Raw genomic sequence first — 14,300 nt, 5'->3', positions numbered from 1 at the left:
GCCCTGCTTTTTCCCCATCTTTGTGGTTTTATCTGCCTCTGGTCTTTGATGATGGTGATGTACTGATGGGGTTTTGGTGTAGGTGTCCTTCCTGTTTGATAGTTTTCCTTCTAACAGTCAGGACCCTCAGCTGTAGGTCTGTTGGAGATTGCTTGAGGTCCACTCCAGACCCTGTTTGCCTGGGTATCAGCAGCAGAGGCTGCAGAAGATAGAATATTTCTGAACAGCGAGTGTACCTGTCTGATTCTTGCTTTGGAAGCTTCCTCTCAGGGGTATACTCCACCCTGTGAGGTGTGGGGTGTCAGACTGCCCCTAGTGGGGGATGTCTCCCAGTTAGGCTACTCAGGGGTCAGGGACCCACTTGAGCAGGCAGTCTGTCTGTTCTCAGATCTCAGCCTCCGTGTTGGGAGATCCACTGCTCTCTTCAAAGCTGTCAGACAGAGTCGTTTGCATCTGCAGAGTTTTCTGCTGCTTTGTTGTTGTTGTTGTTGTTGTTGTGTAGCTGTGCCCTGTCCCCAGAGGTGGAGTCTACAGAGACAGGCAGGTTTCCTTGAGCTGCTGTGAGCTCCACCCAGTTGGAGCTTCCCAGCAGCTTTGTTTACCTACTTAAGCCTCAGCAATGGCGGGCGCCCCTCCCCCAGCCTCGCTGCTGCCTTGCCGGTAGATCACAGACTGCTGTGCTAGCAATGAGGGAGGCTCCGTGGGCGTGGGACCCTCCCGGCCAGGTGTGGGATATGATCTCCTGGTGTGCCTGTTTGCTTAAAGCGCAATATTGGGGTGGGAGTTACCCGATTTTCCAGGTGTTGTGTGTCTCAGTTCCCCTGGCTAGGAAAAGGGATTCCCTTCCCCCTTGCGCTTCCCAGGTGAGGCGATGCCTCGCCCTGCTTCAGCTCTCGCTGGTCGGGCTGCAGCAGCTGACCAGCACCGATCGTCCGGCACTCCCCAGTGAGATGAACCCAGTACCTCAGTTGAAAATGCAGAAATCACCGGTCTTCTGTGTCGCTGGCGCTGGGAGTTGGAGACTGGAGCTGTTCCTATTCGGCCATCTTGCTCCACCCCCTCAGGATATATTTTGAAGTTAGATCTCTCAGGATAGTTCATAGATTACATTGTGGGGTAGGAAGGAAAGAAGGTAATGCTGAGATGTTTGACCTGAGCGGCTTGGTAAATTGTGGTGCTATTTACTGAGACGAAGACAGAGGGAGGAGCACACTTAAGGAGAAATCAAGAGATTTACTTTTGATGTGTGAAGGTTGAGATACTTACTAGACATTCAAGATGAGATGTTAAATAGCTGAGTAGAGAAATCAGGGATGGGGAAATAATTTATTAGTGTTTTAGGTGGTGCTTACAATCCTAGGGCTGGAAGAGATCTCCTAGGGAATGATGTAGACAGGACAGAGTTCAGTGGGGTAGAGTGAAGTGGAGTAGAAAGATGGCATCTAATTATTGTGGCAGATCAACACTTTGATATCAGGGAGAAATGAAAGAGTAACTAATGAGTTAGATTTTAAAATAGGAATGTATGGTGTCTCAAAATCCAGTAAAGCATTTCATAAAGTAGGAATGAGCAACTGTCATATTACTGAGCTGTTTAGCTAGTGGTCAGCTTGATGAAAAATGAGATTTGACTACTGGGTTTGGTAGGTTTGGGGGAGAGTATTTGGGGAGAGTAGGAATTGGAATAAGGTATTGTATTTGGAGAATGAATCTGTATAAAAATTAGCTAATACAATAAAACTTGAAGACTTTGGAACCTTTTTAATCTAGCAAAGGAGTATCAGCTAAGATTAATGGTCAAATAAAATGTAAAATCAAATTTCAGAAGTTAAGGGGGACTGCTTACAAGTAACCTATAATAGATTCTTTGATGTAAGATAGAAAAATTAGTTATGAATCTGCCATTAGGGTTTTACATTTGAAATGCTTCAGCGTATTCCTAGTATCTTCAAGTGAAGTGGCTTGACTATTCTGAACCTTCATCTTTATTGAAAGGCTTTAAAATTGGCTCTTAATGATACTTTTGCCCGTGGTCTCTTATTCTGATAGTTTTTCATTAATAACTTTTTACTCGAATCTTGATGTCTTTTCTTTAATTCACTATTATCAGCCAATGCTGAAACAAAACATAGTATGTAATATAAGATAACGAATGGAATCAATGGATCAGTTACTCTGCATGGATGTGTAGTTTCTGTGTGAAGTAATATGGGGCTTTTAAGTTTCTTTTTCCATAGAGTTCAGGAGGTGGAGAGGGCCCTCTGTAGAGAATTTGGTCTGTTAGGTTGTTCTTTTGTAAAGGAATTAAGATTCCAGAAGATGTGATGGGAATGGCTAGTCAGGGACAGCAGTGTTAGGAGGTTGTGTTGGGAGGGAAAGCACAGGACAGTATTTCAGTGAATATATGCTGGGGGCCCAAATACTTATGTTGTGTGTTGCTGACGACAGGATCTAGGTCTAGCTCTAACTGAAAATGTGGTGAAGAGACATTTTAATTGGAAAGAACAGAGACTCACTCAAAAAGATCCTCAAAAGAGAATGGGGCAGTTATTAGACAAGTTCAGGGACCATAAGCATTGCTTATGTTCCTGAAAATTGGACTGCAGGTGTGGGCTTAAGGCAAATTTAAGTTGTGTGTTTATTTTTCTATCTCTGCTTCTTTTTATGTGTTTGTTTTGTCTTCTGTCTTGTACAGACTACAGCATTCTCAGGGTTGGTTTTTTTTTTTTTTTTTTTTTTTTTTGGTCTCTACCGCATATAATAACAGCTTTTACTTGGTTATCATGTCATCTTTAACTCAAATGTCAGATGACCTTTAAGCTTCACTGCCTGTCATCAGCTGACAACTGCGCACTGTGTTTTAGTTTAAGTACCTAGGAGTAAGAACCTTGTCTAATTCACCCCTGCCCCTTTGCGCCCCAGGCCTCTGAATTCTGGTTAGTCTCCATTGGCTGCCCTTGGGTCCATTGCCCATCCCTAGTTCAGCCCCTCCTGGGGAAAGGAAAAAAAAGTCTCTGGGAAGAGCAGATTCCCTTAGAGAAAAAACAGTGATTGAGCAGGCAGTGGCCTTCTCTAGTATATCTTCTTACCTTAGAAGTTTTATGATTAATTGAAATTGTAAAAGCTTAAAATTTTGGAGGAATGGCATGAAGCCCCCATGGCTAGTGGAATGAATGCAGGAAGAGTGATGGGTGATAAAGTCAAAAAGTTAGGCTAGGCCAGGTGATGTAGAGCCTTGCAGGCCATGGAATAGAGTGTGAATTTTATATATGTATAGTTGTATATATTATTATATATAAAATATGTATCAGATAAGTATATACATTTGTTCAAATATAAGAAATACATAGGGAAAAAAATCTGTGGGTTACTTATCAAATTGATAATAGCTATGTGTCTCTGTGGAGGAAGAGAATGACCAGACTAGGATGGGGGTATGGTCAGACTTCATGTGTAAATGTTTAATAAAGGGGAATATAGTCATGTGTTGTTCGTGGAATTCAAAGTTAATTGAAGGAGGTGGGGACAGCCTATCCCCGAAGCAAGTTCCTGTGGAGTATAAAGATAATTTATTTGCTTTGTACTTTGTAATGTAATGTTTGTAAGTTTGTGAATTGTTTGCTTTTTAACAATATTTTTAATCCCCCCCTTTCTTTTTTTGCCTTTTTTCTCTAGGGAGTTGGTCTCTCAGTCCATGGGCAATTTCGAGTGGCTACAGAAAAGTGTCTTTTTGCTATGCCAGAAACAGCAATAGGTAACAACCAGAATTTTTTTAATAATTACTTTTAGCATCATCTTCTTTTAATACATTTCAGAGTTTACTGTTGTTGAAGGAATTGAGGAATCTTGTGTGAGATACAACAAGGAAAGGATTTTAAAAAAGAAATTAAAGAGGAAGATAATTAGAAGTCAGTATCAGCTCAATAATTGTATCTGAAAACACAAAACTGAGAACATTAAAGGAGACATTAACACACTATAAATAAAACATTAACACTATAGATAAGATATCATTAAGGGAATATATTTTTGCCTTTAGATCTGTGCAGTTTTGAGTTCTGATCAAAACTCTCATATGACACTTTTGAGTTAATTTTTGTATATGGTGAGGGGTATGGATCATCTGTATAAGTCAAAGTTTATTTCGTATATGGAAATACAATCATTCCAGTACCAACTGTTGAAAGAGTATTGTTTTGCCACCGAATTGTCTGTGTAGCTTTGTTACAGTTGTCTGTAGATGTCAATCATGGTTGTTGTCTTGGTTAGTGTTGCTTTATAGTAAGTCTTAAAATCAGGTGGTGATAATGTTCCACCTTTGTTCTTTGTATCTCACCAAGTTGCTTTGGCTGTATAGGTTCTTTATATTTCCATATGTATTTTAGAGTTACTTGTCAATTTCAACAAAAAAGCCTGCAGGTGAATTTAGAGAGAATTGACATCTTACCACTATCGAGTCTTTTCAGACCTATGGTCAAGATATATTTCTCCATTTATGTAAGTGGTCTTTAATTTCTCTGAGCATGGATTTTTAGTTTTCAGTTTATAGGTCTTATCTTTTGTCATATTTATCCATAAGTATTTCATATTAATGATATTTTTGAAAAAGCTTTCAGTTCTAATTGTTATTTACCAGTCTGTAGAAATACAGTTGATTTTTGTATTTACCTTTATCATGCAGACTTATTAAACTCACTTATTAGTTTTAGTTGCTTTAGAATTGAATAGAATTCGATTCTACTGTACTGGAATTCCTAAAGAGACAGTTATGTCATTTACAAGTAAGAGCAGTTTTGCTTTTTCCTTTCTAATCTGGATATCTTTTATTTCTTTCTCTTACCCTATTGCGTAGAATAGAACTTCCAATACAGTGTTGAATATAAGTGGTGAGAGTGGACATCTTTTCCTTGTTCCTGATTTTAGGGGAAAGCATTTAATCTTTTACCAATTAAGTTAGATATTAAAGTAGATGTTTTTCATTTAAGATCAGGAACAAGACAGTGATTCCTGCTCTCATTGTTTCTGTTCAATACTGTATTGAAAGTCCTTGCCAGAGCAATTAGGGAAGAGAAGGAAATAAAAAGGATCCAAACAGGAAAAGCAGAGGTGAAACTGTCACTGCTGATGACATGCTCTTATATATATATGTAGAAAACTCTTAACAGCTCCAACAAAAAACTGTTTGAACTAATAAGTAAATACAGTAAAGATGTAGGATATAAAATCAACACATAAAAATCAGCATTTCTATACACTAACAGCAAACTATTTGAAAAATAAGAAAACAATTTCATTTACAAAAACATCAAAAATAATAACATACTTAGAAATAAATGTAACCAAGGAGGTAAAATCTGTATGGCAAAACCCCATCTCTACAAAAATAACAAAAAGTAGTTGGGCATGGTGACGTGTGCCTGTGGTCCCAGCTGCTCAGGAGGTGGAGGTAAAAGGATGGTTTGAGCCCTGGAAGCAGAGGCTGCAGTGAGCTGAGATCACTCCACTACACTGTAGCCTGGGCAATACAGCCAGACCATGTCAGACACATACACACACACACACACACACACACACACACACACACACACTACAAAACTTTGATGAAAAAAATTGAAGACGCAAATAAATAAAAAGATGTATTCCATGTTCATGGATTGGAAGAATATTTTTAAAATGTTCATACTACCGAAGTAATCTACAGATTCAATGTAATCCCTATCAAAATCCCAATGTCAGTCTTCAAAAAAATAGAAAAAAACAATTCTAAAATTTATATGGAACCAAAAAAGACTGCAGATAACTAAGGTAATCTTGAGCAAAAAGAACAAAGCTAGAGACTTTGTACTGACTTCAAACACTATTGCAAAGCTTTAGTGATCAAAATAGCATAGTACTGGAATAAAGATGGATACATAGACCACTGGAAAAGAATAGCAAGCTCAGAGACAAATCCATATATTTGCAGTCAAGTGATTTTTAAGAAAGATGCGAAAAATACATAATGGTGAAAGGACAGTTTCTTCAATAGATGATGTCAGAAAAACTGGATATCCATGTGCAGAAAAATGAAATTAGACCCATACCTCATATTTAATAAAAAACTGAAATGGATTAAAGATGTTGTCATACAACCTGAAACTGCAAAATCAGTAGAAGAAAACATATAGGAAAATGATATGACATTAATCTGGGCAGTAATTTTTTTGCTTTGACCCCAAAAACTCAGGCAACAAAAACAAAAATACACAATTTCCTTTGAATCCATCCAGCATCCAGTCTACACTGATGCAAGGGGTGGCTCCCAAGGCCTGTACACAGACAAGTAGAATTATATCATGTAAAATGCTTCTAGAAGCACAGCAAAGAAAACAGTTAGCAGAGTGAAGAGGCAACGTCTTCCAATCTCTGCTTGTTGCCTAGTTCCCAAGTCACTTCTACATTTTCAGTTATCTTTATAGCAATGCCCTACTTCTCTGGTACCAGTTTTCTGTATTAGTCCATTCTCACATTGCTATAGAGAGCTACCTGAGACTGGGTAATTTATAAAGAAAAGAGGTTTAATTGGCTCACAGTTCCACAGGCTGTACAGGAAGCATGACTGGGGAGGTCTCCAGAAACTTACAGTCATGACTAAAGATGAAGGGGAAGCAAGTGCATCTTCATGTGGCTGGCAGGAGAGTGAAGGGGGAAGTATTGCACACTTTAAAACAACCAGCTATCATGAGAACTCACTATTACGAGAACAACGGGGGGACATCTGCCCCCATGACCCAATCACCTTCCACCAGGCCCCTCATCCAACACTGGGGATTACAATTCAACATGAGATTTGAGTGGGGACGCAGAGCCAAACCATATCAGAGCCTTTCAAGGAATTTGTCAATTTGTTAGCATAAAGTTGTTCATAATTGCTTTTTTGTATATATCCCCTGAAGTTCACGTGTTGGAAACTTAATTCCCAACTCAGCAGTGTTGAGAGTTGGGACCACTAAGAGGTGAGTGGGTCATGAGGGCTCTTCCAGTTTTTGCAGGTTGGTTCCCGATACAGGGATAACTTCAGCCCCCTTTCCTCCTGCTCTCTTGTCCTATCTCACCCTTGCCTTTTGCCATGGGATGATGCACCAAGAAGGCCCTCGTGTGATATTGACACCATGATATCAGACTTCCCAGCCTCCAGAACTGTGACAAATAATTTTTTTTTCTAAATTACCCCAGTCTGTGGTATTCTGTCATAGCAACACAAAATGGACTAAGACAATAATATTCCCTTATTATCTTTTTAATATCTGTAGACTCTGTAGAGATTTCTGGCTGTCATTCTTGATATTGGTCATTGTGTCTTCTCTTTTTTTCCCTGATCAATCTAGTTAGAGGTTTATTAATTTTATTGATCTTAAACAGATTTTTGTTTTCATTTATTTTTTATTTTGCTGATTTCTGCTCCAGTATTCATTCCTCCTTTTTTTCTGCTTATTTTAGATCTTGTTTGCTCTTCTTTCATTTCCTCAGGTGAAACCTGAGTTCACTTGTATGAGATGTGGGTATGGAATTCGATTCTACTCTGGTTTTTAATTTCAGTAATTTAAAGATGTTACTACACTGTCTTCTCATTTAATTTCCTACAAAAAGTCTTTTCTCTTCTTTATTTTTGTTCCTGTGTCTTTTTATTTTCTCTTGCTGCTCTTAAGATTTTCTCTTGATCACATGTTTCAGGCGATTTGGTTATGATGTGCTTTGGTGTTCTTCGTATTTCTAATGCTTATGGTTGTTGAGCTACTTAGGTTTATAATTTCTGTCAAATTTGGAAAAATTTTTGCCATTATTTCTGCAAATATTTTTCTTCCACCCATTCCCTTTTCAGGAATTCTGGTTATACTTCTGTAAGGCTCAGTTATGCTTTGTTCATTAAAAAAATTTTTTTTCTCTCTTTCATTTTAGATAGTTTCTGTTACTGTGCCCTTAAGTTCATTAATCTTTTCTTCTACAAGATCTAATCTGCCCTTAATCTCATCCAGGTATTTTTCAGCTTATACATTCATTTCAGTTTTCATCTCTAGAAGTATGATTTGGTTTTTTTTGTTTTTTTTTTTTTAGACGGAGTCTCGCTCTGTCAACCAGGCTGGACTGCAGTGGCTGCATCTCAGCTCACTGCAAGCTCCGCCTCCTGGGTTTATGCCATTCTCCTGCCTCAGCCTCCTGAGTAGCTGGGACTACAGGCGCCCGCCACCTCGCCCGGCTAGATTTTTGTATTATTTAGTAGAGACGGGGTTTCACCGTGTTAGCCAGGATGGTCTCGATCTCCTGACCTCGTGATCCGCCCGTCTCGGCCTCCCAAAGTGCTAGGATTACAGGCTTGAGCCACTACGCCCGGCTGGTTCTTTTTTTAAAAAGAAAAATCTTCTGTATCTGTATTTAACTTCTTGGATATATAGGTTATGTTTGTGATAACTGTGTTAATGTTTTTTTCTGCTAGTTTTTATATTTATGTCAGTTCTCTTTTTTTAAATCACCTCTTTATGGTTAGTATTTTCCTGCATCTTTAGATAGCTCATAATTTTTTATTGAATTATAGATATTGTAAACTTTGTTGGGTGCTGGATGTTTTTGTATTCTTTTAAGTATTTTTGAGATTTCTTCTGAGATGAATTTAAATTCCTGGGAAACATCTTAATATTTTCAAATGTTATAAGATTTATTATTATTTTTTTGCAGGATTGGAGCAATGCTCCAACTAGGGCTAATTATTTCCCACTACTGAGGCAAGATCTTTCTTTGTGTTCTGTGCAGTGCCCCATGACATCAATCATGAGTTTTTCTAGTCCAGGTGGTGGGGAACATGCTGTTTTTAGTCCTGTCATGTGTTCTCTGTAATCATTTTCTGTGTTTCTTTCCTTAGTCTCGTGTAGTGGTGTGGTTAGGTGTTGTGTCCTCACCCAGATCTCATCTTGAATTGTAATCCCCGTAATCCCTACGTGTCCAGGGAGAGATGTGGTAGGAGGTGATTGGATCGTGGAGGCAGTTTTTCCCTTGCTGTTCTCATGGTAGTGAGTTCTTACGAGAGCTGATGGTTTTATAAGGGACTCTTCTCCCTTTGCTCCTCGCTCTTTTCACTCCTGCTGCCATGTGAGAAGATCCAAGCTTGCTTTGCCTTCTGCTATGATTGTAAGTTTCCTGAGGCCTCCTTAGCCATGTGGAACTATGAGTCGATTAAACCTCTTTCCTTTACCAATTACCCAGTCTTGGGCAGTGTGAAAACTGACTAATCATGTAGTTTCTTCACACACACACACACACTCACACACACACACACACACACACACACAGTCCTTTCCTAAGCTAAGTACTTAAAAGAGACACCCTGCAGATCTCCAGGGCTTCCTCTCTGCAGCTCTCTCCACTCTGGTACTCTGTTCTGGGAATTCTAGCTCTCTTGGTTTCCCTAGACTCATAGCTTCATCTTCTCAAATGAGGGACTATACTGGGCCTGGGAACTCACTCAAGGCATGAAGTTGGAGCTGTTCTAGGATTTACCTTGTTTGTTTTCTGATATTCAGAGACCACTTTTCTTTATTGCTTGATGTTCAGTGTGTTGAAAACACTATTGATCCATATATTGTGTTTGTTTTTATAGTTGTTTCAGGTAGGAGGATAAGTCTGGTTCCTGTTACTCTATCATGTCCAAAGTGTAAGTCTCCCAGATAGCTACTTTAAATTGGATGATTAAATATGCTCTCAGTGGAGTTGTCCTTTAAGCTGAGATTTGAATGACAAGAGTCAGCTGCATGAAGAACTGAGAGAAGAATATTGTGGCATTGAGAAAAGTTAGCTCAAGACCCTTAGGTAAGAATGAACTTGGCCTGTTAAAGGAACAAAATGGAGGCAATCTGTGTCTGAATCGAGGGCAGGAGTGATGTAACATGCTCTCAAAAGGGTACATGGGGGCCTCTGGTGAGGAGTTAAGATTTAAACCTAAATATGGGAATTTGTGGAAGAGTATAAAACAGGCAATGACATAATCTAGTTTGTATTTTAGTACCATGATTCTGGCTGCTTTGAGGATAATGGATTGTAGGGGTTGCAGAGTAGAAGCAGTGAGATTGGATAATAGGTTATTACATTAGTCTAGAGCTATATTGTCCAATACTGTATAGCCACTAGCCACAAGTGGCTTTTAAAATTTTAATATACATTAATTAAATTTAAAGAAAACAAATTCAGTTCCTCAGTCACACCAGCCATATTCCAGGTGTTTAATAGCTACATATGGCTAGTGACTATCTTACTGGACAGCAGAAATTATAGATTTCATCACTGTAGAAAGTTCTGTTGGACAGCACAGTCTGGAGAGATTTTGGCTTTGGAGTAGTGTGGAGGTATAGAGTTGAATACAGTGAATAGATTTGAAACATGTTTTGGGCTTAACTGACTTGCTGGTATAATGAATCAGGAGTAACTCCAAGGTATTTAGCTTGTGCTACTTGATGGATGAGGCTGATTAGGGAAGGAGCAGGGTAGTTGGAGGTTTGTGAATTAATAGTTGTACTTTTGCCATGTTAAATGTGAGATACTTATTATCCATGTGGTTCTGTTTAGCTGGCAGATTTAAGAGTTCGGTATTCAAGGGAAAAGGCATGACTGATTTCGTAGTATATTATGCTTCTAGGGCTGCATAACAAAATACCACAAACTTGGTGGCTTAAACTGCTGAAATTTTTTTTCTCACAGTTCTAGAGACTAAAAGGCTGAGATCAAGGTATCAGCAGATGGTTCTCTTGAGCCCTCTCTCCATGGCTTATAAACCGCTGCCTTCTTGCTCTGTCCTCATATGGCCTTTTCTCTGTTCACATGCATCCCTGGTATTTCTTCCTCCTCTTATAAGGACACCAGTCCTGTTGGATTAGGACCCCACCCTTATGACCTCACTTAACCTTAATTACCTCTTCAAAGGCCCTGCTTCCATATACAGTTACATCAGGGTTAGGGCTTCAACATAGGACTTTTCGAAAGGACACAGTGCAGTCCATAGCAGGGAGTAATCAGCATATAGATGCTATCTAAAGTCATAGGAGTTAAGGGAAATGTGTATGTAGGAAAGAGGAGATAGCCTAATATGGAGCTTAGGCGCAGTGAGCAAGAGGTCAAGCAGAGGAGGTGGCGTCAGTGAGGGAGACTGAAAAGAAGCAGAATTGGGGCAAGGGGGAAAAAAGAGAGAATGTGGTACCCTGGAAGAGAAGAACGTGTTGTCAGGATGGAGCGTTTTTCCACTTGGGCAGCATGCTGCTAAGGCTCTGGGGCAGGAAAGAGTGTAGAATGTTAGGGAACTGAAAGAAGAACCAGAGTGGCTGGAGTATAGGGAGTGAGTAGTAAGGGATGTAGTGGAAGAAGTGGTAAGGGGCCTTGAAGACTTTGATAAAGGTGTTTGTTTTAATCCAGAAGAAATAGGCAGCCATGGGAGGGTTTTAAGCAGTGGAATGCAAGACTCTAGTAAGGATTTGTGTTTTAAAAAGATCAGATTTGGCTATTGTGTGGAGAACAGTTTGGAGGGGAAATCAATAAGACGTGATCACTGATGGGGATTAAGGGGATGGTGTGAGAAAGTGTCAAGGATGGATGGTTGCATCCTTTATTGAGGTAGGTGATGCTGGAGGAAGATTGTGGGAATGGCACGGGGAAGTTATGAGTTTAACTTGAGACCTAGCTAGTTTGAGGTACTAAGAGATATTTCTGTTTACAGGAGCATGATGCTTTTTCTTTTAAGTCTAGAACCTTTTTGTAAAGTAGAACTGGAGAGAATTTTAGTGTTTGCATTTTTATCCCAACATAATTAAAGGAAACTTCAGAACAGTTACATAAATTATAAAACTAGAGGGTCACATTTGTTTAAGATCTTAAACACCCAAAGGAATATGCTGGTAACTACTTGTATATGTGCTATTTTATTTATTTTATTATTAATTATTTTTATTTGACATAGAGTCTTGCTCTGTTGCCCAGGCTGGAGCGCAGTGGCGTGATCTCGGATCACTGCAACCTCTGCCTCCTGGGTTCAAGTGATTCTCCTGCCTCAGCCTCCCCAGTAGGTGGGATTACAGGCATGTGCCACCATGCCTGGCTAATTTTTGTAATTTTAGTAGAGACAAGGTTTCACCATGTTGGCCAGGCTGGTCTCGAACTCCTGACCTCAGGTGATCAGCCCTTCTTGGCCTCCCGGCCTCCCAAAGTGCTGGGATTACAGGCGTGAGCCAGGTACCTGGCCTTGTATGCTATTTTCAGTTGTTACCAGTAGAGAATTTTTAAATACTGGTGGTTAAGAAAAAGGTAAATACAAATGATTTTATTAGGTATAAACCTGTTCATTTAGTAGGACTCATGGTTATTGCATCAGTATTTAAACATCTTGAATATTAGATAATTGACTAAGTTTGGGAAATGATTTAAATGGTAATAATTTTGCTATAGTAGGCCATAGATTATGTATTTTTTTCCTGTGCTGATTTGGAAATAGTTTTTTGAAATTTTTGCCTATTTTGGAGATTCTTCAAAAGTAAATCAGTGGTGAGAAAATTTAGGTAACATACTTCTAATATACAAAACATTGTGTCATCAAATACTTCACTGACTTCTATAGAAATGAGACATGAAGGTTTTGAAAAATACCCAAGTTAGTACGGTTTATTATAGCAAGTCTTTTGTGATATTGATAGCACTGTATAGTATTTAGTTTAATAATATTTGTAATGTATATTCAAGCTCCAGAGAGAAATGATTGTGTGATCTACAGCAAAGAGGTTATATTTATCTTTTTCATTTGAATCACCATTATCTCTTTTTGTTACATTTAATTACAGGACTGTTCCCTGATGTGGGTGGAGGTTATTTCTTGCCACGACTTCAAGGAAAACTTGGTTACTTCCTTGCATTAACAGGATTCAGACTAAAAGGAAGAGATGTGTACAGAGCAGGAATTGCTACACACTTTGTAGATTCTGAAAAGGTACTTTTTCGGATGTTTGCATTTTGTATTGTTGGAATAACAAGACAAAATAGTGCGTGGGAAGGTACAGTGGGTGGTTGAGATCCACAGACTTTTGGTGAAATCGTGGTGTGAATCCTGGACCTCTTAGTTTATAGCTGTGATACCTTGGAGAAAGTGCATAAGCTGTCTAATTCTGTTTCCTCATATGCAAACTGGAGATAATGATACCTGGATTCAGGGTTGGTACCTTTAGTGAGTATTTTTTTTTTTTTTGAGACGGAGTCTCGCTCTGTCGCCCAGGCTGGAGTGCAGTGGCCAGATCTCAGCTCACTGCAAGCTCCGCCTCCCGGGTTCCCGCCATTCTCCTGCCTCAGCCTCCCGAGTAGCTGGGACCACAGGCGCCGCCACCTCGCCCGGCTAATTTTTTGTGTTTTTAGTAGAGACGGGGTTTCGCCGTGTTAGCCAGGATGGTCTCGATATCCTGACCTTGTGATCCGCCCGTCTCGGCCTCCCAAAGTGCTGGGATTACAGGCTTGAGCCACCGCGCCCGGCCCTTTAGTGAGTATTTTTAAGTGAACAAGTAGAGTCTCTTAAATCAAAAGTCATGCCTACCTTAAGAAAGTCTAATATGTACAAATCTAAATTTATATATAAAAAGATAGCCTTTATTTGAAGACATTTTGAAGGCTTCTTTTGGTTATGAGTTTCCCTAGTGCATTGAAAGTAATTGACTTTGACTTTTCTGAAATACATCTGTTACAAGGAACACATGTTACTTATCTTTGCTTTTTAAAAAACAAAAAAAAAACAAAAAAAAAACAAAAAAAACCAGTGTGGCCAATTTTCTCAGCACAGGATAACATAGTGGAAAAGAATATGTAAATAGTCTGAGTTTAAATCTTAACTGGAAGTCAGCCTCTCTTGACCCCCATTTTCCTATCTGCAGAATGGAGATGACACTATTACATAGTCATTGAAACTCCTTGTGTTACATGTGACAGAAGACCCAATTCAAGGTAGTTTTGCCTCAGAATTCCCAGCAAGAGACTTAGGACGTATTTTGCTTCACCTGGCTTAGTTCACTCTGACTGAACTGGCTTATCTTATTCCTGAACCATATGAGTAGGTAGAATATACCTTCTGGCCTATCCTAGGTAATGCATGCTCTATCCTTGGATCTGTGGGGTAAAGTCAGCTTCCAAGGAAGCACATGGTCATCAGATCAATAGTTGATCTGAAAGGAAGGGTGTTTTAGGATATGGGAAGGAAAGCTATAAAAATTAAATTAGAAAATTTATGTTACATGCTTAGCCCAGTAACTGAC

The 14,300-nt window shown here is 39.3% G+C and overlaps 1 protein-coding gene across 4 annotated transcripts in view; it reads left to right on the top strand.

Annotated features, from left to right (window-relative positions):
- Positions 1-14,300, top strand: part of HIBCH (3-hydroxyisobutyryl-CoA hydrolase) — a 122,295-nt gene that overhangs the window by 61,144 nt on the left and 46,851 nt on the right. For all 4 annotated transcript variants that reach the window (XM_031651412.1, XM_031651414.1, XM_031651413.1 and 1 more), the window contains 2 exons: positions 3,676-3,754; positions 12,849-12,994. In XM_031651412.1, the coding sequence (XP_031507272.1) occupies positions 3,676-3,754; positions 12,849-12,994 (225 nt within the window). The remainder of the gene's footprint in view (positions 1-3,675; positions 3,755-12,848; positions 12,995-14,300) is intronic.

The sequence above is a fragment of the Papio anubis genome, chromosome 10 (assembly GCF_008728515.1).
Source record: "Papio anubis isolate 15944 chromosome 10, Panubis1.0, whole genome shotgun sequence".
NCBI lineage: Eukaryota > Metazoa > Chordata > Mammalia > Primates > Cercopithecidae > Papio > Papio anubis.
The sequence above is the reverse complement of the archived record's forward strand: the minus strand, read 5'-3'. Positions and strand labels throughout refer to the sequence as shown.